This window comes from Phocoena phocoena, chromosome 3 (assembly GCF_963924675.1).
Source record: "Phocoena phocoena chromosome 3, mPhoPho1.1, whole genome shotgun sequence".
In the NCBI taxonomy this organism is placed as follows: Eukaryota; Metazoa; Chordata; class Mammalia; order Artiodactyla; family Phocoenidae; genus Phocoena; species Phocoena phocoena.
The window spans coordinates 99,008,598-99,036,475 of NC_089221.1; the positions used below are offsets into that span (position 1 = coordinate 99,008,598).

The 27,878-nt window shown below is 37.0% G+C and overlaps 1 protein-coding gene across 4 annotated transcripts in view; it reads left to right on the top strand.

Moving 5' to 3' along the window:
- HSD17B4 (hydroxysteroid 17-beta dehydrogenase 4) overlaps positions 1–27,878 on the top strand; it is a 91,166-nt gene that overhangs the window by 21,519 nt on the left and 41,769 nt on the right. For 3 of the 4 annotated variants that reach the window (XM_065873960.1, XM_065873961.1, XM_065873962.1), the window contains 9 exons: positions 105–292; positions 6,968–7,059; positions 9,659–9,683; positions 11,486–11,614; positions 14,836–14,939; positions 16,362–16,598; positions 19,050–19,101; positions 22,821–22,892; positions 25,766–25,869. In XM_065873960.1, coding sequence (XP_065730032.1) covers positions 105–292; positions 6,968–7,059; positions 9,659–9,683; positions 11,486–11,614; positions 14,836–14,939; positions 16,362–16,598; positions 19,050–19,101; positions 22,821–22,892; positions 25,766–25,869 — 1,003 coding nt within the window. The remainder of the gene's footprint in view (positions 1–104; positions 293–6,967; positions 7,060–9,658; positions 9,684–11,485; positions 11,615–14,835; positions 14,940–16,361; positions 16,599–19,049; positions 19,102–22,820; positions 22,893–25,765; positions 25,870–27,878) is intronic. The other variant, XM_065873963.1, reaches the window with a different exon arrangement.

The following is a 27,878-nucleotide window of genomic DNA, read 5'->3' on the forward strand; positions in this document are numbered from 1 at the left end:
TTTTGACAGATATAATAGTAATGAAAAAGAAAAAAAAATGCTTAGAGTTGCAACGTTATCAAAATATAGAAAAGAGGATGGTGAGAGATTGATTTTCCTTTTAGGATCATCATGACTTCATCGGCTTCAGGAATATATGGTAACTTTGGCCAGGCAAATTATTGTGCTGCAAAGCTGGGTCTTCTGGGCCTTTCAAATTGTCTTGCAGTTGAAGGCGAGAAAAGCAACATTCATTGTAACACTATCGCCCCTACTGCTGGATCACGGTTGACCCAGAACATTTTGCCTGATGGTAAGTAGTTTAGATTTTTTTAATGCTGTTCCTCACATACCTGTGTGGTGTGAGCTTTGTAAAAGTATTTAATTTTTTGAGTAGCTAAAAAAATTTCCTTACAACTTAAAAAAGCATTATGTGTAGTTTATGTTCATTATAGAAAATTTAGGACAGCACAAACAAAATATGACCCATAATTCTACCACACTGAGATAAACTTTCTCTTTGTGTAGGTAGACATACATACATTTTTTCTTTACAGAATGAGGTAATAGCATTCTTACTGTTTTATAATAATAATTATTTAAAACAATTAATAGATTATGTTTTTTAGGGCCGTTTTAGGTTTATAGAAGAATTGAGCAGGTAATAAAGAGAGTGCCCGTATACTCCTCCTCCCACCCAGTTTTACATCAGTGTGCTACATTTATTATAATTGATGAACCAGTATTGATCAATTTTTATTTATTTATTTGGCTGCATCGAGTCGTTGAGGCATGTGGGATCTTTCGTTGTGGTGCGCGGGCTTTTCTCAAGTTGTGGCATGTGGATTTTCTCTCTCTAGTTGTGGCACATGGGCTCCAGGGTGCGTGGGCTCTATATTTTGTGGCACACTGTCTCTCTTGTTGAGGCATGTGAGCTCGGTAGTTGTGGCACCCGGGCTTAGTTGACCCTCAGCATGTGGGATCGTAGTTCCCTGACCAGGGATCGAACCTGCATCCCTGCATTGGAAGGCGGATTCTTTACCACTGGACCACCAGAGAAGTCCCTGATTGATTATTATTAACTATAGTTAATAGTTTACTTTAGGGCTCGCTCTTTAGGTTGTATGATTATATGCGTTTTCACAAATGCATGATGTTATGTACCCATGATTATAGATCATACAGAATGGTTTCATTCTAAAAATCCCCTGTGTTCCATCTCTTCATCCTCTCCTCTTTTTCACAAATGTCTGGGAGGATTGAAGCTCATTTCTTTCTATCACTACATAATATTACATGGTATGTAGGTGCCACAATTTTTTTTTCATTCACCTATTGTGGAACATTTTGATTGTTTCCAGTTTTTGACAGTTGTGAGTGAAGCTGCTATAAACATTCATGTGCAGGTTTTTGTGTGGACGTAAGTTTTCAACTCATTTGGGTAAATATTAAAGAGGATAATTGCTGGATTGTATGGTAAGACTATCTTTAGCTTTGTAAAAATTTCCAAACTGTCTTCCAAAATGGCTGTATCATTTTTCATTCCCACTAGCAGTGAGTGAGAGTTCTTGTTGCTCCACATCTTTGCCAGCATTTATTATTGTTAGTCTTTTGCATTTTAGTTCTTTTAATAGGTGTATAGGGTATTTCATTGTTTTAATTTGCAGCTCCCTAATGACTTATGATGTTGTGCATTTTTTTCCTGTGCTTATTTGCCATTTATTTGTCTTCCTTGATGTTTCTGTTCTTATTTTTTGCTCATTTTTAAATTGGGTTCTTTGTTTGCTTTTTTTGTGGGGGGTTCTTTGTTTTCTTGTTGTTGAGTTTTAAGAGTTCCATGAATATTTTGGAAACAAGTTCTTTATCAGATATGTGTTTTGCAAATATTTTTTCCCAGTCTTTAGCTTATTTTTTTATTCTCTTTAGTCTCTTTCACTTTTTTTTTCGCCCCCCCACCCAGGTTTATTGAGATATAATTTAGTCTCTTTCACTTTTGAAGGATAATTTCACTGGGTACAGAATTCTGGGTTGGTAATTTTTTTCTTTTAGCACCTGAAATCTTTCACTCCACTCTTCTTTTGCTTACATGGTTTCTGAAGGAGAGTCTGACATAATTCTTCCCTTGTTTCTTTATGCATAAGGTATTTTTTCCCTCTGTGTTCCTCCAAGATTTTCTCCTTGTTTTTTTCTGCAGTTTGAATATAGTATGCATAACAATAGGTGTAGATTTTTGGCAATATTCTACTTGATGTCTTCTGAGCTTCCTGTATCTGTGATTAACTTTGGAAAATTCTCAGCCATCACTACTTAAAATATTTCTTCTGTTGTTTTCTTTTTTTCTTCTACTTCTGGTATTACCATTATGTGTCTGTTCTTTTTATTTTAATTAATTGATTAATTTATTTGGTTGGGCCGGGTCTTAGTTGCAGCAGGTGGGCTCCTTTAGTTGCAGCTCGCGGACTCCTTAGTTGTGGCTTGCAGGCTGCTTAGTTGCAGCACGTGTACTCCTTAGTTGTGGCACGCAAACTCTTAGTTGTGGCATGCAGACTCTTAGTTGCAAGATCTAGTTCTCTGGCCAGGGATTGAACCCGGGCCCCCTGTGTTGGGAGTGTGGAGTCTTAACCGCTGTGCCACCAGGGAAGTCCCAATATATCTTTTGTAATTATACCACAGTTCTTAGATATTCTATTCCCTTTTATTTTTTTGTCCTTTTTTCTCTTTGCATTTCATTTCAGTTTGGGAAGTTTCTATTGACATATATTCAAATCAAGCTTACTGAGTTTTCTTTTTTCATTTCAAAATGTTTTATATATATATATACATATATATATGTATATATATATATATACATATATATATGTATATATATATATATATATATTTTTTTTTTTTTTTTTTTTTTTTTCCCTGCGGTACGTGGGCCTCTCACTGTTGCGGCCTCTCCTGCTGCGGAGCACAGGCTCTGGACACGCAGGCCCAGTGGCCATGGCTCACAGGCCCAGCCACTCCACAGCACGTGGGATCTTCCTGGACCGGGGCATGAACCCGTGTCCCCTGCATCGGCAGGCGGACTCCCCACCACTGCGCCACCAGGGAAGCCCTGTTTTTGTTTTTGAGCATTTCCTTTTGATTTTTTTAGCATTTACTTCTGTCTGCTTACAGTAGTCATCTGTTCTTGTAAGTTGTCCACTTTTCTCCATTAGAGCCCTTAGCATGTTAATCACAGTTACTTTAAATTCCTAGTTTGATAATTCCAAAATCTCTGCTATATTTCAAGCTGGTTCTGAGGCTTGCTTTGTTTCTTCAGCCTGTACTTTTCTTGCCTTTTAGCATGCCTTGAAATTTTTGTTGAAAACAGAACATGATGTATTGGGGTAGTAGAAAGTGTGGTATTCAGAGCTTTATTGTGAGGTTTCATGTTTATCTAGCTAGGAGTTAGGTTGCATTTATTGGTTGCTGTAGCTGTTGGTGTCAGAGGCTACATTTTCCTCTTTGTCATTGTTTTTGTGTCCCCTGTTGTCTTTGGGTTTCCCTAGGTACTCTGTGTTTGCAGCTCTCTCAGTTGTAACCCACTGTTGTTATACTGGAGCCCTGTTGAAGTGGCTGTAAATTATGGTGAGGGGAAGTGTTCTATAATCTTATGATTAAATCCCCATGTTTTTTAGCAGATCAAAGTCTCTGGACTCTCACCTTCAGTAGAGTTTTTTAACCTTTTTTTTTTTTTTTATCCCCTTATTTGAGACAGGAAGGCTAGATGGGTTCCACTAGTCTAATTGCTCTTCCCTTAAGTCAGATAAGGCTCTGGTAGCTTCCCTTGAGGATAGGCCTTTGTTAAGGAGAACAGAATGCTCTGGGCATATTTCAAAATGATTTTGTTTTATTGATTTATTTTGTTACCCTCTCCCTTTTTCTCTGTAACATTTCAAAGCAAATCTTAGATGTTGCATCTCACCTAATAAATACTTGGAAATGTGTCTCTAACAGATATGGACATTGTAACCACACTGCCAATATCACACCAAATAAAATAATTCATTAACATTGTCTAATACCAAATTTATATGAAAACTTCCTCATTATCTAAAAAATATCTTTTTAGAGTTAGTTTATTCCACAGTGATCTAAACAAGGTTCACAGTCGTTTTGTTACTGTATCTCTTAAGTTTTATTTAACATATAATAGCTCATTCTCCTTTTTAAAAAAGTGCCAATTATTTGTGGAAGAAACTGCGAGTTCATTTGTCCTGAAGACTATTCCTCATTCTTGATTTGGATTGCCTTTGCACTTTTGTGGAAAATCAATTGACCATGTATGTATGTGTGGGTCTATTTCTGGATTGTCTGTTCTGTTGTATTGATCTATGGGCCTGTCCTTTTACCAATACCATGATGTTTTAATTACTATAGTTTTACAGTAAGTCTTGAAATCAGGTAATGTGAGTCTTCCAACTTTGTTCTTTGAAAACATGAAATACAGAGTTTTAAATTTAAAAATTTAAATGTATGATTGAGAGCCAATGCTTATTTATTTAGTTATATAATAAATAGAATACTTGACTGGTGGAAAACTGTGTACGGTTTTTGATACTCCTGGTTTTAACATATTTCTAAAAAGAAAATATCTATAATACTTTAAAAGTAGTTTCTGTGAAACAGTACAAAACAGTTGATGAGTGAAATTACTTTAGAATTAGCTACTTCATGGCACACAAATGCTTTTTCACAGTACCATTTCACTTTCCACGTTTGAGCTAACGTTCATTTTAGAACTTGGAATTTGTAATACCAAACAAGTATGTACTTGCTAGCTTTTCCTAAGAGCTGTGCCTAACCAGTTTGCTTTAGTGTAGAATAGCTATTTGTACCTGAGATCTAATTTTTTTCCCTTTTCTTTTGTCAACAGGGCCATTTAAAAAAGTCCCTTATTTTAAAAACTCTTATACTCTCATATCTTATTGAAGGAATTCTTGTTAAAGAACTGGATTATTTAAGTATAATACTACATACATATGCACAACAGTGTAGGTTACTGGCAAGAAGTAAAGCATCAAAATGTAATGCATAGGGGCTTCCCTGGTGGCGCAGTGGTTGAGAGTCCGCCTGCCGATGCAGGGGACGCGGGTTCGTGCCCTGGTCCGGGAGGATCCCACATGTCGCGGAGCGGCTGGGCCTGTGAGCCATGGCTGCTGAGCCTGTGCGTCCGGAGCCTGTGCTCCGCAACGGGAGAGGCCACAGCAGTGAGAGGCCCGCGTACCGCAAACAAAAAAAAAAAAAAAAAAAGTAATGCATAGTCATGAACTCACTGCGCAACCCAAGAATTGGAACATTACTTGCATCTAACTTTATACCTTCTATTCTATTCCTCTGCTTCATGCCAAGAGACAACCACTATTTAGAATTTTATGCTTATCATTTCTGTGCTAGACTCCTACCTAAGTCACTTTTTGCCATTGGCTGTAGACTTTCTTGGGGAAGCAGCAAGTTTTCAAGAAAATATTGAAAACTTCAGCTTTTAAATTTGCTTTCCTTTGAGAATGTAACTTCCATTAATTTTGACCTCTAGAGATGTTAAGTCACTGTTTAATGTAGTATCTTTTATGCCCACCAAACCCTAGTCTAGTGAAAGATGTTTGGAGAATAAGATGTACTTTAGACAAATAATTTAATCTTTCTGGACCTGCTTTCTCTTCTGTAAAAGAAGAGAGTTGTTACAGATCATTTTTAAAAGCCCTTCAGATTCTGAATTTCTGTTATTTTAAATTTTGGTATTTTATTACTTGTTTAGAAAAAGCTGAAAATTTATTTTGCCTCAGCATTTTTCCTCTTTTCCTCTGAAATACTAACTTACAGGCTGTTAAAGGAATTATTTGTTAAAGAACCAGGTGTTAAGAGTAATGTGTGGAGACATTTGCAATTTCTTTTCCCCCTTTGAAATATATTTGAAAAATGGAAAGTCATATATGTGACTTACATGTTTCTTACATGAAATGAAACATAATCTTAGGATGAATACTCATGAACTAACTTCCCAAGCTGTATTAGTTATTTACTGCTGTGTAATAAATTACTTCAAATTTTGTGGATTCAAACAACAAGTATATATTATGTCACAGTTTTTGGGGTCAGGAATAGTGTAAAGTGAAAGGTTTTTAGAGCTGCTCTTTAATTTACAGGGACTGTAAATGTCATCTTTGTCACTTTAAAATATAAAACTATATTTTGCCCCTTCACAGTTAAAATTTACATTTATTTGATTCTTTAAAGATTATAAGATGTATTTACAAATCGTGTCTCATTTGAGCCTTGCAACAACTTAGTAGAATAGGCAGGTAATGCATTTTAATTACCATCTTACAGATACGGACACACCTCCAAGAGAGTTGAGTGCTGTGCTCAATGCCCTAAACTGCCTACATGGCAGGGCCAGCAGTAAAATCTAGGTGTTCATGCTCTTTGTGTAGTACATTTCTGCTCTGTTAAGTTGCTCACAGAAAGTATGCAACAGGAAAATAGTTCTTACACTTTGTGACTCATCAGTAATGGTTGCAAGGTCCATTTTACATCATCTTACTGTCATTACAGTGGTCAAGGCTGTTTTGTACTGTTCTAGCTTCTGGGAGAGCAAAATAGTTTTGGGAATGAATGGTACCTAAGTTCATTATGCTATGTATGCCTTTGCTCACCAGTCTTTGCCAAGGCAGCTTTAATATGTCTTCTAAACTGTACGTTACCCATCTTGGAAAGGTATATCTGATGCCTTCTATGTTAGAAGCCTGAATGTCTCCATTGGGATGAAAAGATTCTTCTAAAAGCCTTGGATGTTCATACTAATTAATTATGTATATCTAATTTTTTTCTTGTTTATTTAAAAAGTCTCTGAACCTATAATTTTATAAGTGAGGAATTTTCAGAAAGTAAAATGATTGATTGAATATGTATATATTCTTGTTGATAGATTTTTTTTTTTTTTTTTGGCTGTTTATTTCAGATCTTCTGGAAGCTCTGAAGCCAGATTATGTGGCACCCCTGGTCCTTTGGCTTTGCCATGAGAATTGTGAGGAAAATGGTGGCTTGTTTGAGGTATTCTGCACCTTTGCACTTTCTCCCAAAGCAATATTTGTGTAATTAAATATAAAAAAATGATTCAAAAATTAGTGTTTTCCAATTGTTCACATTTGTAAAAATCTGCATCAGTTGGTATCACTTGTATATTTTTTAATATTATGTATATGTTATAATTAAGGAACAAGTATGACTAATGTCCTTTTTTGAGAAAGTAACAGCAACTTTGTAAATTGTTCTTCCCTAGTTCTTCATTTCTGATATTCTTGTCAAATGAAAATGTGACTGACTGGTTTGATGTGTTTAGTCAGATACAGAAAGTCTCATTTGGTTAGAGATGCTGAGTAGTAAAGTGGAAGGACAGAGGTGATGGTTTAAAGTCAGCCAGGCCAGGTTTTGATTTCTTGCTCTGGTAATTGCTGGCTCGCTGGAATATTGTACAAATTAACCTCCCTGAGTTTTAGTTTTCTTGGGGTTTTGTTGTGAGAACTGGAGATCATATTTTTAAACTCTTAGCATACAGAGCAGTCACCCCTCAATTTTAACTATTATATCAGTATAGCAGGAATTCAGTCTGGGTATGATAGATCAGTAAACACAACTTATTATTTGTATTAACTTTAAAAATAAACTTTGCTGTTTCCCTGTTGCAAAGCTTTACATGTTTGCTATAAAAATAAAAACCACACATAATCCTACCATCCAGTGAGGTTCAGTTTTCACTCTATAATCAAAGTCCCTTTAGATCTCCTTATGCTGACTTATACATTTTTTAGTCCTCATTTGAGTTTGATCTCTTTTTTCTTTTCTAGCATGAACTGTTATATTTTAGACCACCCCCCTTTATTTGATTCTCTGTGGTAATATAATAATAAACCTGTTGCATGTGGAATACATGACATCCAAAGATATTTCTTGGTAGCAAAATTACCTGGCTCAGTTTGAAGTGAATGATATATATTAGCCTGATTTATTTGAATAAAAAGCTGTTTGGTAAATGAAAAACAGTCCACATATGTCTATGCAGAGATAGGTGCATCTGCTTTCTTAATCACAGTCGTTGATTGTGAATTGTGGAAAATTAGAGGTGGAAAGAACTTTACAACTCTAGATTTACAGAAGAGAAATTTAATAATATCAAGCCATGTGGAGGTCAAAATTTGGTCTGCCTGTCTTTTTATCTCATTAAGGAATTTTTAAAAAATTCTTTGTCTTTTACATTTATGTTTGTTATTAATTCTGTGAACAAAAATAATATATGCTTTTGTAGAAAACTTCAAATATATAGGGGAGTATATAGAGGAAAATAAAAATCACCCACATTACCACTATCGAGAGATAACTCCTATTAATATTTTTGTGGATATTCTTTTCCAGTCTTTTATTAGATGTGCATTTTACACGAATAGGCTTTTTTTTTTAGGTATACAGTTTACACACACACCCAAACATACACAGATAACTAGGATAATGCTGTAGATGAAGTTTTGTGTGTTGTTCTTTTATTTTACTATATTGTGAACATTTTTAGTAAGGGACATTTGCTGTGTGAGATTGAGTACAAAATACAGTAAGAGAGGTGTGTAATATCCTGACTTAAACCCTGAATGTAAATTAACACTTTGTTTGCCAAGTTTTGATAGATATCTAGAGTGGCAGATAGAGATTTTTTGGATCGACTGGAGCTGTTGTTTCTAGCACCTGTGAGGAGTTTGCAGCTTGTTGCTTCACTCCCCAAGTATAGTAAAAGATGATATTTTTCTTGCCTGTTATCAGTACCACTGCCACTTCAACTACTCTGACAGCATCAAGGCCGATTGTCTGTAAAAGAATGAGTGATTAAAAAGCCATACCCTTGAGCATAGAGCCACTGAGAAGTGTGCTGTCTGCTGGTACAGTTTCTTCCGTTATATGCATATGGAACACTGTAGTTGTGGTATTTGAAGATATGACAAACAGATTTTCTTACATCAGACATTTTCTTCTGAGGATTTCCTTGAATGGCTTCTAGAAAAAATGTCATCTTTCTGTACGGTGATTAATGTATTTGGTCATTTTCCTTATTTCTATATAAAGGTATTTCATTAAAATTAGTATATGTAGTTAATTAAGTCAAACCCTGGCTTTATTTTTCTTTGCTTTTTATTTATTTTTATTCATTAAGTCTTTCTAGAAGACCATGTATTTCAAGTGATGTGCTGGGCAGATTTGGTATTTATATTGTTTAATCTTCATGGTTACTTCATGAAGAGTGTATTATTATCCTGATTTTACATAAGGGGAATCTTGAGTTTAGGGAAGTCAAATTATTTAACCAGGATCAGACAGCTAGTCTGTAGAAGAACTGGTATCACACCTTGGTTTCTGTGCAAAGTCATGCTTTTCTACTACATGCATTTCTGCTATATTGTGTTGCTTTATTTTTCTACTCTGATAACATGAATAGTGCAAAGGCATGCGGGCCAACGGACTTTTGTAGAGCTGCATTATTTTCATCCATTGTCATCTAGCATTCTGATACTCGTAAAAAGATAGCTGCCTGTTTTGTTAATTTCATAAAAATTTTATTAGTAATTTCACATTAGATGGTATAACTTCTTCCTCCTCTTTTTGGTAGGTTGGAGCAGGATGGATTGGAAAATGTAAGTCTCTTTTGGTTTTTGGTTTGCCATACATTATTTCCATATCTTTAAAACTGCATATCCGGGTAGAGCTGGATAAAGACCTTGTCAAATGCTGAACCATTGGATTTAGTGCACGCATAATCAAACTCAAACATTGTTACAGCAACAGGTCTTCTAAAACATGGAAGTTGCCCTGCAGGCCTGTGGTATTTTCAAGGATCTTTTCAATTTTTTTCCTATTAGCAGTGCTTATTCGATATTTGTTGTGTCCTATTCAGAACTGGCTGTTTCTTCAGACAGCACAGTCTCTCTTTATATTGATGTTTGTCTTCCCATGTCTCCGACACCCCACATGCCTGTTCAGCAGAGTAGTGAGTGGGAGGGAGGGCATTTTTTGAAGATGGGAAGAGCTGTGTCCTAGGCAAGTTCTCCAGTTCTCTCAGTGATTCTTTTCTTCCTTGGAGCATGAGACATCAGGAGGAGACAGTGGGAAATCACACTGGACAGCTTTCTAGAAGCGAACTTGCAGCTGAGCTATAGAAATTATTCTCCTTCAGCCCAATAGTAAATTCATCTGGCTTAAATCCTCTCTTCCCCCAGTTCTTAAACCTTGTGAGCTCCAAATTGGATAATTACTGTATGGTGTTTAAAAAAAATTGTGAACATTCCAGTATCCCAATTCAAGTTTTCAGTTGGATGCTGGTATCAAAATTAATTGAATTATTTAAAAGGCTGCCATTACTGGATGACATTGTTACAACATATTGTATAGTATTATTAATGACTGTTCTCTAAGTTATGAAGTAACTTACTCAAACATTTTTAAGTGTCTTGTGACATCTTTTAAGAAAGGAAGATCAGTTGCAATAAAAGCTGTATATGGGACTTTATCAATAGGAAATCTCTAGAAGCTTCTGTCATTCCCCAGGACAAACCTTCAATTTAGTAATCATCAAAGTCTGACCATTCGGGGCTTCCCTGGTGGCGCAGTGTTTGAGAGTCTGCCTGCCGATGCAGGGGACGCGGGTTCGTGCTCCGCTCCGGGAAGATCCCACGTGCCGCGGAGCGGCTGGGCCCGTGAGCCATGGCCGCTGAGCCTGCGCGTCCGGAGCCTGTGCTCCCCAATGGGAGAAGCCGCAACAGTGAGAGGCCCGCGTACAGCAAAAAAAAAAAAAAAAAAGTCTGACCATTCTGTTTAAATAAGATTCTCTTTATTCCTCAGGCTTTTTAAAAAAGAAACAGTGTTAAAAATTATCTTCATGGAACTTATGCAGCAATGATGATTTTTGTGAATCTGGGCAATCTAGTTGACTTCCCATGGAAAAGGAGGAAGAGCAAAGGGAGGATAAGGGAGAATTATGTGGGGTTTTCTGGTATATTAATTTGATTATCTGGAGTCTTTGACCTGTTATCACCACTAGTTTTCAGTTTGCTATTCAACAGAGCTCTATTCTGTTCTGTTACCTTGAAGTGTATTATCTAAGTGATCTGTGGTGATGAAGACAGTCTTTTGGTGTGATTATATATAATTTAACTTTCTGAGTCAGCATTTCATCCTACCTTTAGTAGTATCTGGCATAGTCAGAGGAGAGAGAGGTTTTCCATTCAGCTTCAAATATTAGAAAAAGAAATTTGACATCCTAATGGGTTTGTTATTTTTTTTTAAATTTGTAGTAAAAATCTTTAGAAGTTAGAATCTTTTTTCCAAATTCCGTTTTTCTTGATGTTAAAAAAAAAAAATTCAGGGGACTCATGAATTCTACTTTCTGTGTCCCTCTTAAACTATGTGTTCATTATCTTGGTTTTGTTTCTATAACCAGTACGATGGGAGCGGACCCTTGGAGCCATTGTAAGACAGAGGACTCAGCCAATGACTCCTGAGGCGGTGAAGGCTAACTGGACGAAGATCTGTGACTTTGATAATGCCACCAAGCCTCAGAGAATTCAAGGTAAAGAGTCCCAAGTCAGTTTAGTCCTGTTGGGTAATCAGAGGCAACAAAGCATTCTCTTCTCTTATGGAATTGTCTTCTTAATTGTGATAACTTAGATGCTCAAATCATCAAGAGCACATTTTCTGCTCCAGTAGGTATTAGAACTCTCCAATTTAAGGTATGTATGTTACTCCCACTGTCAGTTTTTCAGTTTTCTTATGATCCTGATTTTTTGGTATATGTGTGATTGAGGGGACGGTAGGAGGTGTTTACCCATTTGTGCTCAATGCATCTATTCCCCATCTGATGGTTGGTTTCAAAGACTTGCCTTATCTAATCACATACTCCTTATCTGATCTGATTTTTCTTTATTTCCCCAAAAGTTTATTTAAGTCTTATATTATTTAGGCTTAGGTCTTTTCTCTCTAGTGAATAGATTTTGCTTTGTTTTAGCACTTTGTCTTTGCTACTGTTTCTCTGCCTTTCTAAGATGCCTCTTATTCCTTTTATCACCTCTGCTAATCTCGGTGCTTCTTTAGAAAAACTCAAGCCCCAGATGTTCAACAAAACCTCCCCAGATATTCTGGGCTTCATGTTCTGGGCTTCAGCTCTTTCTTAGCTGAACTCTTACCACTTGAGCATCTCATCATGACTGCTTTCCACTGCTTTTGTTTCATAAGTGTGTGGTTTCTTAACTGCATAATAAGTTCCTTTGGAGGCAGAGAATGTATCTTGTATGTCCTTTTGTATTTGGTGCTAGCATAGTGCTGAACTCATAGAAAGGATTTAGTAAATGCTTGTTACCTTGCATTATTGAATCATCTATGATATGCCACAGGAAGAGATGGCCAATAAAAGTCACATTATTTTTTCTAGTATAACTCACATATGTATATAGTATATGAAATTTAAAGGACCTTTCTGGGAAGGATCATGAATCAGGATTATTTTACAGAAAAATCTTTTTTTTCCCTTCCTAGTATTATATTTAATGTTTGATAGAAGAATATATCTGAAAAATGACTGTTTTTTTTTTTTTAATCCCAGTGTTACTTTCCTGTCTGCTGGTACACTCACTGAAATTTTCATTATACTTTTCTCAGTCAGAGGATAACATGATTGTTATGTCATTAGCGGTAGCATTTTCTGTATTCTTTTTTTTGTTATTTGAGGTAAATTTAGTCTACGAGTAGCAGTCACCTATCAATGAAAATTAGGAAAAGGAAAAAGGAAGAAGTATCTTAAAAATTCTTCTCTGGGGTCAGAATTCCATTTTATTGCCTTAAAAGTATTAGACTAATATAAAGAAAAAGCTAATGATGAATTATATAGTTATAAATGAAAAGATACCCCTAGTATTTGAAGTACAGTTAGAAAAAAATTCTTACACTTTCTGTAGAATCACGACTTTCCAAGCACTCATTTCATCATTCTCATTTTACAGATGATGGAACTAAATCCCAGAAAAGCTGAGTAAGTGGCCCAAGCTTTCTCAGTGTTTGAGCCAAGAGTTAACTCAGGTGGTCTGTCTTTGAGTGCAGTACCTCCAGCCTGTACCGAGGTTAACTTTCAGTTAAATAGCCTCCCATCTAGGCAGCAGCCTAAAGGGGGTGGTAAGAGGAGGATTGGTAGGCAAGAAACCTACCTAGTGTCACCAGGAATGGCAGAGAGCCCTGGTCATCTCACATTCTGTAGTTTAGTTATAGTTTTTGTCTGAGTTTAGAAGGAGGCCCATATATCTAAGGTTTGTTAGAAAGGCCCCAGAGCTTTTGGAACCTTATGGCATATGTGGATACTCTGTGAATCTCCTTTATTAACATTTTAGGCTCCAGAATAGCAGCTTCTGAATTCTGTCTGTAGTCACTGGTCATGACGGTGGTTTTCTCTGGAAGAATTTTTAGTAATGTTTTCTGAGCAGTTACCTGTACAGAGACCTGGGGGGTAATCTTGACATTGTTGCATCCTGGAGGAGGGGTGATGGTGGGGAGAGAAGGAAAATTAGTTGTCCCTCCACCAGATGGAAATTGAACATCTGTGGACAAGGATCTGACTTTACAGAGTTGTAAAATCACTCAAAGACTTTGCAAAGCTCAGAGCCTCTTTGGAATCATAACGTGGGGAGAGTATGTTGGAAACACCCAGTTGTCTTTGGTCTATTCAGAGTCTTTCACGATTTTTTCCTGCAATAGCCTGACATCATGCAGTCAGTTCACGAATGCCAGTGAAGGTTCTGCAGCAGGCTTGCTGGATGAGATAGGAATGATTGTCCAAAGCATTGTAGCTTTTCTTAGTCACGTCTGTAACAAAAGCTTTTTTTTTTTGGAAATAGCTTACATTTATTTGGATTTCACCAGGGGAGTATTAGCTCTTTAGGATATTTGAAAGATGATGCTTTTATGATCTTTATGTAATAGGTTTACCAAAGCACTCTGTCTTATTTAAATTCCAGTGATCCTAAAGAGAAAATTCAATTCGTTCATCCTTATTTATCCTGAAGTTGATTGACTTGAATCATTCATGATTTAAAATTTTTTTCAGTACAAATGAAATATAGTTCAACTATATAGGAAAAATCTGGAAGTTTGTCCTGTAGGTCACTTTAAATAGCACTGTAAAATAACTGGCTAGATATTTCACATATGCAAATTGCTCTTCCCACTCCATAGTGGGACTGATTTTTTTTTTTAATTAATTTTTATTGGAGTATAGTTGATTTACAATGTTGTGTTAGTTCCTGCTGTATAGCAAAGTGAATCAGTTATACGTATACATATATCCACTGATTTTTAGATTCTTTTCCCATATAGGTCATTATAGAGTATTGAGTAGAGTTCCCTGTGCTATACAGTAGGTTCTTATTAGTTATCTATTTTATATATAGTAGTATGTATATGTCAATCCCAGTCTCCCAATTTATCCCTCCCTGTCTCCCTCCCCACTTGGTAGCCATAAGTTTGTTTTCTACATCTATAACTCTCTTTCTGTTATGTAAATAAGTTCATTTGTACCATTTTTTTAGATTCCACATATAAGTGATATCATAGATATTTGTCTTTCTCCTTCTGACTTAACTTCACTCAGTATGACAATCTCTAGGTCCATCCATGTCACTGCAAATGGCATTATTTCATTCTTTTTTTATGGCTGAGTAATATTCTATTGTATATATGTACCACATCTTTATCCATTCATCTGTTGATGGAAAAAGCATTATTATTGTTATTTATTCCTTTTTTTAGAATCAATTGGTGGTATAATTGAAGCTCTAAATAAAATAGATTCAGATGGAGGAGTTTCGGCAAATCATACCAGTAGTGCGACATCAACAGCTACATCAGGATTTGTAAGTGGAAGAGAAAGCCTAGCGCTTTGCCTTCTCTGGAGACTTTTTTCTTTTCTTTCCTTTTCTTTTATGCAAAAAATACTTTTCCAAGCTATTAATTTATTGTTAAATAGGAAAGGTGAGTGACCATAAAACTTTATAGAACATGTACTGAATGTTTATAAAATTTGAATGAACATAAGGCTAAAATATTAAATGTAACTTTTACTTTCTCTTCTTCAGTGTAATAAACAAGTGTCTTTTTTGTGTTTTGGAGCATTTTTGAAAATCATCCTTCAGTCACTTTCTAACTCTTTAGAAAAGTATATTTAACTTAGTGCCTCTTTTGAGTCATTTCTTTTAAGGAAAAGCATTGATAGATTGTATTTTGGAAATATTTCAACATGGCTGCAAAGTAAAAAGTCTCCCATTGTGTCAGAAATTCTAGTAGAGCTGTGGTTATAGCTCTTGTGAAGTTTGCTGATTACCTATCTCCAGTACTTCTTTTTTTAAAAAAAAAATTATAGTGCATAAATAATAAAAAATAAGTCATTTGACACATTCAGTTATGGTGTTTGACTCAGGGGAGACATAGTGATGAAATAAACAATCTAATTGTAACCCTGAGAATATGATCAGTTTATAAACGTGATTTTACTTTAGAGTAGGGGTTGGCAAACTTTTTTGGTAAAGGGCCAGATGGTAAATATTTTAGGCTTTATGGACCACGTACTGTTTCTGACACATAATCTTCTTTTTCTTTTTTTAGACCACTCTTAAAAAAATGTAAAAACCATTTTTAATTCTCAGCTGTTGTTTGCTGACTCTTGCTTTAGAATGAAAGTGATCAAAAATTGGACATGATTCTTTTATAACCTAACATATGCTTCACAAATTGGCTAGGCATGTCATCACTAAATAGAAAAATACAATATCCAGTTAGATAAAGGACAGTCCTAGGTAGGAGCTTACAGTAAAATCTAATTATAACCAAAACCATTATGAGGGAGTCTGATTTACAAGCATTAAGCAGTGTTTTGCTCATCTGTTTATACTGACTTTTATAAAATAGATCTTATAGAGCCATTCATTATCCCTGTTTATAATAATTTTTTTATTTTTTGTAATTTTGAGTAGCTAACAGTCACTGTATTAATAGGCTTTTCCATCATCAGAGACAGGAAAGTTGAAAATGAGATATACTATCTGTTAACAAGAAGTGGACAAGAAAAAAGTACTTATTTGTCAATTAAGTCTTTTTCCATACAATTGATTTTATTAAGAAAATATAGTGAAACAATTATGATACCCTATCAGATTCACTAAAATGACATTCTAGTCACAAAGCTAAGTGTGTAGCAGTTAATAGTTTTGAAAAGTCAGAAATTTAAAGATTTGACAAGAATATCAGTGAAAAAATAATTTTCTACAATTGTTCCATAGGCTGGAGCTATTGGCCATAAACTTCCTCCATTTTCTTCTTCTTATACGGAACTGGACACTATTATGTATGCCCTTGGAGTGGGAGCATCAATCAAGGAGCCAAAAGATTTGAAGTTTATTTATGAAGGGAGTTCTGATTTCTCCTGTTTGCCGACCTTTGGAGTTATTCTAGCTCAGAAATCTATAATGGGTGGAGGATTAGCAGAGATTCCTGGGCTTTCAGTCAACTTGGCAAAGGTATGCATAATACGAAACCTTTATTTTGCTCTTCTTCTCTTCCTTTAAATATGATTGGTAAATGTCACATACTCTGTGTGTGTGTGTGTGTGTGTGTGTGTGTGTGTGGTGTCTTAATACAATAGTTTATAGTGGTTGATTCAAGAATAAAGATTTAGCATGTCTTTCAATTTTTCTTAAAAAGAAAAAAAGGGTAGAGAGTTCGTTGAAAAGGCAAGCAAAAAGACGGCAACAGTAATTATGTACAGTCCGTAACCCTGGCATGTTATTAATTCTCTCTCTGCCATTACATGCTATTTGACCAAGAGTTAATAACTTCTCTAAGCTTCAGTTTCCTTATCTATAAAATGGGTATGATAATCCTTACCTGACGATAGTGATGAAGGAGCAAGAGCGAAGAATATTTGAAGCAGAGAGAACAGGTGTAAAGGGCCCCGAGGCAGGTGCACACTTACCTTGCTTTTGGTTGATACAGCTATAGAATGAGCAAGGGGGCAGCGGTAGGAGAAGAGGGCCTTGTAGTCATCATAAGAATTTCAACTCATACTCTGATTAACATGGGAGGCCATTTATAGTGCTTTGAACTGAGGAGTGGTATGATCTGGCTGTGTTCACTCACAGGCTCATTTTTGCTCCTCTGTGGAGAATAGATTTATGGGAGCCAAGCATGGAAGCAGGGAAACCAGTTTGGAGTTTATTATGGTAATTCCAGCACTAGTCTGGATATGCATGGAAAGAAAGAGGAGTCAAGGCTGAAGGTTTTTGGTCAGGTTAACTGGGATGATATATATGCATATATACCCGTATATTCATAATTAATTATGTACAATGTATTTAATATGTATAGTAGTTACATATGACATATTACTATGTATAATAAAATAGATACATACAATCACTTTAAGGTGGGGATGATCAGGAGTTGGTTTTGGACAGATCTGAGATGCCTATTATACATTCAAGTGGAGATATAAAGTGGGAAGTTAAATGTGTGAGTTTAGAGTTTGCGGGAGAAGCCCTACTGGGATTTGTAGCATTTAAGTGAGATTAAAGACATGAGACTGGGTGAAATCACCAATGTGTGAATGTAAGTAGCGAAAAAAGCCTGAGTTTGGTGAGAGGTTGAAGAGATGAGAAGGAGTTAGCAAGAGAGACTGGGAAGGAGTGGCCGGTGAGGTATGAGGCGTATCAGGAGAATGTGGTATTTGAGAAGCAAAGTGAATAAATTGTTCCAAGGAGGAAGGAGCAAACAACTGTGAGAAGGCTTTGGGGTTATTTTATTTCTTGAAGTAAGGGTCAGGCCATGAGTCCAGTTGATAACTGTTGAATCGTAGACTTTTGAACTGGTTTCTGTGATTTTGACTGATTGGAGAACCCATTTACTGGAGGATTGATTAGCTCATTGCTGCTCTGAATCTATGAGAATCTCCGGTTATTTTATTAAAGTATTCGATGAAGTAGGGAGGGAGGCAAGAGATAGATGCCAGGCAGTTTGTCGCTTTAGTCACTCTCCCGTGGTATTCGTTGCATACAGTTCTTCTGTTTGGGTAATGTCGGTACAAACAATTAAAGTAAATGTTTCAGAATTCTTCCTCAGAGTTGGAAGGAGTTGGAAATCATGAATAGTGTTCAAAATCTGTCCCTGGGAATGATAGCCGTCTTGGGATCTGAATCCCAGTCTTCCTAACCTTGAGCTTCCAGGTCGTATCATAGTGAGGCAGTCCTTCATTTGTCCTCCCATCACTACCCTCACCCCTTTTCTTTTTCCCTTCTGGGTTCTGAGGAAGACTGGGAATTAAACTGTCCCGTAGCAGTTGAGTGTGGTCATTCGGATATATGGGTCAGGTTTTGTTTTTACTGTCCTGTAGTATTCCTACATATATTTTTATATTCTTGCTTTGATACATTGAGGTTAAGTGGCTATGAAGTTGCACAGGGTCTTTAGTATTTACTCCTACACTAAGGAAATGTTGACATTGCTTTTACTTGAATGTGGTTGTAAGATTTATATTAATGTTTTGGTTGTGTCATTTGTATTTGGCAGGTGTGACCTGAAATTACTTTTTTAGTACTGACCTATTTGTTCATTTTTATTCAATAGATATTTACTGGATACCTGCTATGTTCCAGGCACAGTGATGAACACTGGAAATACGCCTAGTTTAGTGTCTCCATTGGCAAATAATCCACAGTTATCAGTCAACAAAAATTTATGAATGTCAAGAAAGAACACAAATGTATCTCTTCTATTCTAGAGAGCTGACAGTCTTTAGATTGGGGGACTGATTATTTCTGAATCATATAATTAAGAAGTGGGAGCCAAATTGAGACAGATAATTTGGGGGAAGTAGTAACGTGGACAGTGAAATGCCACTTGTGATTAGCGGTATCCACAGAAGAAGCTGTGGAAGAAGAAAGTCTACTAATAAAATTTTGCTTACCCTAACGCAGGTTCTTCATGGGGAGCAGTACCTGGAGTTATATAAACCACTTCCCAGAGCAGGTGAGTTCTTGATCGTTTTATTTTCTGACTAACCTTCCAAACTGTGTCAATGTGTTAAACTGGCATAGAGCAACCTAAATAAACTATAAGTTATTTATGTGCATGTCAGGCATATACCATGCCACTCCCTTCTGGCCTGCAGAGTTTCTGCAGAACAATCAGCTGATAGCCTTATGGGCATTCCCTTGTATATGCTCTTTGCTTTTCTTTTGCTGCCTCTAGAATTCTCTCTTTAAGTTTTGCCATTTTTATTATGCTATGTCTTGGTGCGGGTCTGTTTGGATTCATCTTGTTTGGGACCCTCTGTGTTTCCTGTACATGGATATCTGTTTTCTTCTTCAGACTTGGGAAATTTTCAGCCATAATTTCATTAAATATATTTTTACCCCCTTCTCCCTTTCTTCTCCTTCTGGGACCCCTATAATGGAATGTTGGTATGCATGATGTTACCCCAAAGATCCCTTAAAATGTTCTCATCTTTTTTCTTTTTGCTGTTCTGATTGGGTGATTTCCATTTTCTATATTCCAGATCACTTATGTGTTCTTCTGTATCACCTAGTGTGCTGTTAATTCCTTTTAGTGTGTTTTTCTTTTCAGTTGTTGTATTCTTCAGTTCTGATTGGTTCATTTTAGAATTTTGTAGTTCCTTGTTAAAACTCTCACTGTATTCAGCTATTCTTTTCCCTAATTCAGTTAGCATTCTTATTACTAATGCTTTGAATTCTTTATCTGGTTAATTGTTTATTTCTGTTTCATTAGTTGTTTTTTTCAGGAGTTTTCTCTTGCTCTTTCAGTGGAAACAGATTCCTCTGTCTTTTCATTTTGCTTATCTATATCTTTATCTATTGAAATTTGGTGAAATAGTTACCTATGGTGGTCTTGAAGGGGTGTTCTTTTGTGGGCGTGTCCCTATACAGTCTGCGTGTGCCCAGTGGCATTGATGGGAGAGCTGGATTTGATGTGAGCACAATTTATGTCTTTTCTCAAGGTGTGCTGGCAGCTGTCATCTTGGTAGGGGGTGGGGCTGGAGATGGAGGAGTAGGGCCAAGCTAGATGTTAGGTAGAGCTTCCCCTCTGCTTAGTGGCTGTTACCCCACTATTTGGTGCGGGGGCAGGTCCCAAGTTGCTGGAGCAGAAGCCCTGAGGGTCGGGTCTGAGCTGGCTAAATTTCCTTTAAGTGTGTGCTTTCCCCCCCTCCCAGCACTCTCACCCTTACCCCAGAGGGGAGCAGTGGTGGAGCGAGAGGGGCTGGGGTGGGTAGTCAGTGAGGGTCGGAGCATGGATTTTGTTTGGCATGGCCACCATCAGAGATCTGGAGCCCCTGTGCAGTCACCAGTAATGGCTGCCCCCTCGCCACTCAGTTGCCACTTAGGGTTTGAACCTCCTCAGTGTCTCATGGCTGAGCCTTTTCCTCAATCACGGCAGCCCAGAGTGTGAAGCTGCAACACGAGGCAAATGGTGCTGGTGTGTTCTCTCAGCTCAGGCTGGGGACCAGGGCAGTTGTAGGCAACCAGTCAGCTACCCAAGTGGTTTCAGTCTGCCCTCTCTGCCCTGCCTCAGGAGCACGTAAGTGTTCACATGCTCCCGGAGTCCAGGCTTCCCACAGCCCTCCTGTTAATCTCACTGGCCCTGCAGCCAGCCAAGGGGACTCGTGTTCCCTCTGTTGGACACCAGGGCTGGGGTGCCCAATATGTGGCTTGAAGTGCTCACTCCCCAGGGAAGGTATCTTCCTGTGTAATCTCCTTTTTCCTCTGAGTCCCCTCTCAGGGGCACAGGTCCTGACCTGCTCGCTTTTCTTCCCTTTCTACCCAGTTACCTGTGGGTCTTTCTTACAGTCTTGGTTGTACAGGTCTTTCTGGTAGTCTCCACTTAATTTTCAGGGAGAATTGTTCCACGTGTAGATGTATTTTTGATGTGTTTGTCGGCGGGGAGGTGAGTTCTGTGTTCTCCTGCTCCACCATCTCAGTTTGAGTCTTCCGTTTAGTGTTACAGCCTAAGTTTTCACGGAGCTCTTTTTTATCTGAGGCAGTGTGCAGTGTGTGGTCAGGTGAAGAAGTCTGGCTTTTATTTTAAAGACAATAGATAACCACTGAAGGACTGAAAGGAGAGAATTATATGATCAAACGTGGATTTTAGAAAGCATCAACTCTGGCTCATGTTTGTAATGCTTGGATTCTAAGGGAATGAGATAGAAGGAGATTTTGTAAGAGACTGTTGTAATAATCTAGGTTAGAGACCGTGGTTGATTGAATAGGATTGTGGGCATGAGGATGGATATAAGTGGAGAAATTATAGCGATATGTAGGGAGTGGGCTTGGTGTTTCATTGGATGTGGAGTTGATCACCTGAAGAGATCATCAGCAATTTGACAATTATTTATTGATTACTTCCTAACTTCTAGGCTTTCTGCTAGGGTTGTGAATAAATGGAGAATGGAAGCAAATCTGGACTCTGCCCTCATGGAGCATATAACCTAGTTGGTGGGGAGGGCAGCCAATAATCAAAAAGCCACACAAATAAATGTACACTTGCAACTATATGTGCTAAACATTACAGATGAAACATACATGATACCATTAGAACTTAAAATAGAAGGATTTGGCATAATCAGGTTGGTAATCAGGTTGACTTTGGGAAAAAATAACTTCAGACATAATAGGAGAGCAGGTTTTAAAGTTGGTCAGAGTGGACATGCAGGTACCTCGTTAGAAGTCTGTTGTGGTAGTTCAAATGAAATGATGGTAGCTTAGGCTAAGGTGGTGGTGGAGAGATGGAGAGAAGTGGGAGAAGCAGAGAGAGATTTAGGAGGTGAAAGTGACAGCAATCTATTTATCCTTAGCGTTTCTTTTACCATCTTTCACACCTAGGCAGGTACCAAGTTCTTTGCTTCTCTCCCTTCAATACATTTAGAATCCTATTTCTGTCCACCTCACTTCGACCACCGTCATCTCTCACTTTCTAAGTGTTCTCTCTGCCTCCATTCTTGCTCCCTTCAGGTCTGCTCTTCTCACTGTAGCCAGAATATTATTTCCAAAATGGAAGTGTATTTGTCACTTCTCTATTAAAAACCCCAGATGGCTGTTCATAGACTTCAGGATGAAATCAGAAACTTTTCATATAATCTAGTTTCTCCCAGTCTCTGCATACTCAAGTCTTGCCACATACTTAGACACTATTTTATGAGGCTGGGGTCATGCTGAAGTTTCTGGCTTGGCAGTTGGGTGGATAGTACCATTCATTCGTATAGGGAACAAAAGAGAAAAACAGCTTGGAGAAAAAGATTATGAGTTCACTCCCAAACAATTGTTAATCCATCAAGATTTAACATTACCAGTTAAATAATGGGACAGTCCCTAAAAGAACGGAGTAGTTAGAAAGAAACACTGTCTAATTGAAGCCCGTAGAGATTTGAGAAGGAATGGGGTAGATGGTGTTGGCTGTACGCTTAACAAGTGTTCATTGAATGATTGAAAATTGTTACTTTTTACAACCTAATTTATCAGAATTATTGATGTTTCAAATTTGGTGATTCAGGTATTCTGATTGCTTTTAATGTTTATGATTCAACATTATATTGAAAATTATTCGAAATCATGATTTTTTAGTTTTGCTGAACTTACAGTGGAAGTTATGTTAATTTCTCTCATGTCTTCATATAACTTACGGTCTTTAAAACAGTCTCCTTATTTATTTATTTATTATTTTACTTTCCATTTTAGGAAAATTAAAATGTGAAGCAGTTGTTGCTGATGTCCTGGATAAAGGATCCGGTTTAATAATTCTTATGGATGGTAACTCATTTCTAGTTCTTATAATAATATCGTTAGATTCATAGACTTTGTATGTAATACAATACTTTATCACAGAAGTTGATGAATAAGTTTCTATTTATCTTCCAATTGTGAGAAAGCAAGATTAGTGTTCTAAAAATTCACAAGCTTTTTTAGAAAATAAGGGAAGAGGGGGTGGTCCAGAGAGTGGGACATTTCAGGGGATTTGTAACAACATAACCAAAGCACAGAGGTGAGAAATGTGGCTGGTATAGCAAGCATAGAGGAGAATTATGCTTCCTAGATTATGTTTTTGGCAGGAATGAATACATAGACTGCCCTCAATTGATAATTAGGCTATGTTGTAGATACTCTTTTCTATGTTAGCTCTTTGGAACTTGGAACATATTTGACCCCTGAATCATTCTTATAAATTGTAGTTAGGTTCTTAACCTTGCACATTCAAACCTATTGAACTTATAATGTGGTTTAAACACCATAGCCACATTTTATTTGCAGTGGAAAAAAAGATTATAGTAGTTTAATGAATGTTGAAATACTAGTATTTAAACATAAGCTAAAGATACATTGCTTAGAATTTATTTGTTTTAAAGTTTAAGAACAATAGAAATAGATAAGCATTATAAAAAATTTTGGAAATAGCAGTGGAAAGTTTAATATTGTCTGGTATTTGGAATATAGGCTTTATAATTTTTGTTCTAAATATACAGGAGGTTATACTGAATATGTTGTTTTGGAACTTGCCTTGTTTTTACTTAATAATATATTGAGAACATTTTTAATGCTCTTAAATATTTTTCTACTACATTGTTTTTGTTAACTCATAGTTTACAAAGTAAACTATGTATTTCATCATAGACACGTAGAACATGTGTCTGTTCTCTCTCTTTCCCTCTTCCTCCTTATCCCTCTTCTTTCTTTTTTAAGATTGTTGTATTTTCTAACCATTTCAAATATTGGCTGACATTTGGCTGCAACTCACCCAGTTTTCTTTTAGTCTTCTCACCATTCTACCAAATGTCTACCACAAAAAAGTTCTGCAGTAACCTTAGCTTTAATTTTTACTCCTCTTTCTTGATCTACTCCATTTATTTAGCTACAGCTTGGTAATGGATAATAATGTATTAGAATCTGTAGATAAAATATAGATGGAATTAGATATCCAATTTTCTGTGTAATAAGGGTAAAAGTCTTATTTTAAATACAAATCACCATGACTTCCGTTATTTTTTGTTAGAATTATAGTTTTCCTTATTATACAATTCAAAATCATATTCCTAGTTTTACAGTGCTGGTGATTTAGGTGATGCTCAAACTGTCACCAGGAAAGTAGTCAGTGGAAAGAGGGACAGCTGTCTTTCATTCATTACTTGCTTACTTATTCACTAACTTGCTCAATCACATCGTTTGTTCATTGATTTACTAATTAATTTAATACCTATTTATTAGGTGCCTTTTCTGTCCCAGTTACTGTTCTAATTGCTGGGAATATGATGGTGAGCAAAAAAGCCATGATCCTGCCCTCCTGAAGCTTATACCTTCATTCTCACTTATTTCTTCTTTTACATTCCAGGCTCTATTGAGGACTTCAGCAGAATGTTTGAAAATTTGGGAGTGTGGTTATCTGTATTTTATTTTAATTTTTAAATTTTATTGAATTTTAGTGGATTTACAATGTTGTGTTAAATTCTGCTGTACAGCAAAGTGATTTAGTTATACATATATACATTCTTTTTCATATTCTTTTCCATTATGGCTTATCACAGGATATTGAATATAGTTCCATGTGCAATACAGTAGGACCTTGTTGTTTATCCATCCTATATATAATAGTTTCCATCTGCTAATCCCAAACTCCCAATCCATCCCTCCACCACCTTCCTTTCCCCTAGGCAACCACAAGTCTGTTCTCTATATCTCTGAGTCTATTCCTGTTTTGTAGATATGTTCATTTGTGTCATATTTTAGATTCCACATATAAGTGATATATGGTATTTTTCTCTTTCTGACTTCTCTTGGTATGATAATCTCTAGGTGCATCCGTGTTGCTGCAAATGGCATTATTTCAGTCTTTTTTATGGCTGAGTAATATTCCCGTGTGTGTGTGTGTGTGCGCGTGCGCGTGCGTGTGTGTGTGTGTGTATCACATCTTCTTTATCCATTCATCTGTTGATGGACTTTTAGGTTGCTTCCATGTCTTGGCTATTGTAAGTAGTGTTGCTATGAACGTAGGGGTGCATGCATCTTTTTGAATTATAGTTTTGTCTGGGTATATGCCTAGGAGTGGGATTGCTGGATCATATGGCAATTCTATTTTTAGTTTTTTGAGGAACCTCCATAGTGGCTGTACCGATTTACATTCCTACCAACAGTGTAGGAGAGTTCCCTTTTCTCCACACCCTCTCCAGCATTTGTTATCTGTAGACTTTTTAATGATGGTCATTCTGACCAGTATGAGGTGGTACCTCATTGTAGTTTTGATTTGCATTTCTCTAATAATTAGCGATGATGAGCATCTTTTCATGTGCGTTAGTCTGCATTTTATAGTGGAATTGTTTGAAAGGTTTGAGGAGGAGAGAATTGAAATATGAAAGGCAGTTGGGGAACTTTAAGAAGAGGTGAGATGAACTGCTGTTTCATAGTCAAGAAAGGATTTGTCAAGATCCTCTTCTCTCTGCCTTCCAGAGACTGGTAGTGAGTGATTAAAATGAGTGCTCTGTATCCCAAACTTGGGCGTCTTTAAATTGCAAAGCCTTTTAGTAATTGGATTTTGTTTCTGAAACTTTTCAAAGGATTGTTGATCATATATTGGGTAACTAGTTATGTCTTTTGGTAATAACCTCTTTTCTTTTTTTCTTTCATTTACTTTTCAGTCTACTCTTATTCTGGGGAGGAACTTATATGTTATAATCAGTTCTCCATCTTTGTTGTTGGCTCTGGAGGCTTTGGTGGAAAACGGACGTCAGACAAAGCTAAGGTAGGCTATGACTTCATAAGCGAGATACATGTGTCATTAAGGATCCTTATCTGTATTTTGAACTTACCATATGTGTAATTTCATAGAGTAGGGCTTCAGTAATCCACACTTCTTTGAATCAGAATGTGTTCCTTGGATTTGAAATGCTGTTTATATTTGTATATTTTAATATATAACATATGTTATATATAGAAAAGTCTGGCTGACGTAAGTGTAATGTAGCTGAGGTAACTATGGGAATATCTTTGCTTTCTTATGCAAACTTTGCCTGCATCCAAAACTCTTTAGAAAAACCTGACACATACAAGTGATCCTTGAATAAATGCAAATCATCATTCATTAAATGACTTGAGCATTTCTCTTGTATAAAACAATTCTAGTTACTCTTTAGTTCTCAAATTCTATCCAAAAACATATTTTTTTTTCCTAAAAATATTTTGTAAATTGGATTTTACATCAATTTAACCTAGCTTTTACCTCTGCCCTCAGTTCCCAGAATAGGGCCGCACTGTCTTCCTAGGAGGACCAGCCCACTCATTTTTCCTATTACCTCCACACCGGCTCCCCAGCCCCAGCTTGTGTTTCAGAAGCTCAATTCCAGGTAAAAGTGGCTGAGAGTTACGGGGCTGTCTTCCTCCACCCCGCCCCTACTTGTAGGGTGGAGACTGTGTTCCACCGTGGCAGGCTGAGAACACTAGTGCCCTGATAACTCTTGCCCAGCCTGCTCATAGGGTGGTGGTCCCCTGCTACTAGAGGCAAGCTGAGAAGACCAGAAGCTCCTCCCTTGCCTAGGACTCTTCTTGTAAAGTGAGGATGTCACTTGGAGAGAAGTGGGCCACGATGCTTGCCCTCATGTCCGTTGCAGTAGTGCAGAGGTTTGGCCTGGGGGGCAAGGCAGGCTATAATAATATAGAGAGCTCTGAAGCTCTTCCCATGGAAACTGACTCATTTTGGTACCAAGTATTTGGAAGCTCAAAAGTAAGGATGGTTTCAAAAACAGTGTTACTTTAGTGATAATCAAGAGGAGGCTGGTAGCTCCATGAAAGCAGTAAACTAAACTAGTCCAACTAGAAATTTGCCAGAGAGAACCATGGAAAGACAACTAAGAAGAGTCATCATGGGATCATAACAAGCCTCAAGGACTGGCCTCAAAGACTACACCTCCAAAAAGGCATGACTTTAATTGGATCAGATTGTGGAACAATTTATGCCCCAGGGCACTGTTGAAAATAATAGAACAGTCATCTGTCAATTTGTGAAGCTGAACAGCTGGACAGTTTAACAGAGATATCAGGGAGAGACAGTCACACAGAGCCCTGCTAAAACCATTGTCATCCCAGGCTGACTGTGCTTGCCCAAGGCTGTACCCTCTGAGGAGCAACATCAGAGTCTGCACACTGTGGGGGAAATGAACTTAAATAGTCTAGCCAAGTCACTAAACAAATAAACAAGTTAACAATAACAACAAGCCCTGGAAGGGGAAAGGGGTCTCAGTATCCAGAGTTGCTGCAATGTGTTATCTAAAGTATCCAGTTATCAACAAAAATTACAAGATCTGAAAGAAATAAAAGAGTATGATCCATATGTACGAAAAAACAAAACAAAGCAGGCAACAGAGATTGCTTTTGAGAAGACTTAATAGGAAAAGACTTCAAAGCATTTATTGTAAATATAGTCAAAGAACTAAAGAAAACCATGCTTAAAGAAGTAAAGTGTGTAAAGAAGTAAAGTATGATGACAATGTCTCATCAAATAGAGAAAAATTGGGGAATTCCCCAGTGGTCCAGTGGTTAGCACTCCGCACTTCCACTGCAGGGGGCATGGGTTCAGTCCCTGGTCGGGGAACTAAGATCCTGCAAGCTGCGTGTTGTGGCTCAGAAAAAAAAAAAAAAAGAGAGAAAGAAATCTATAAATAGAAATTATATAAAAAAAGAACCAAATAGAAGTAGTTCTGGAACTGAAAGTACAATAACTGAAATGAAGAATTTACTAGAGGGTCTCAACAGTAG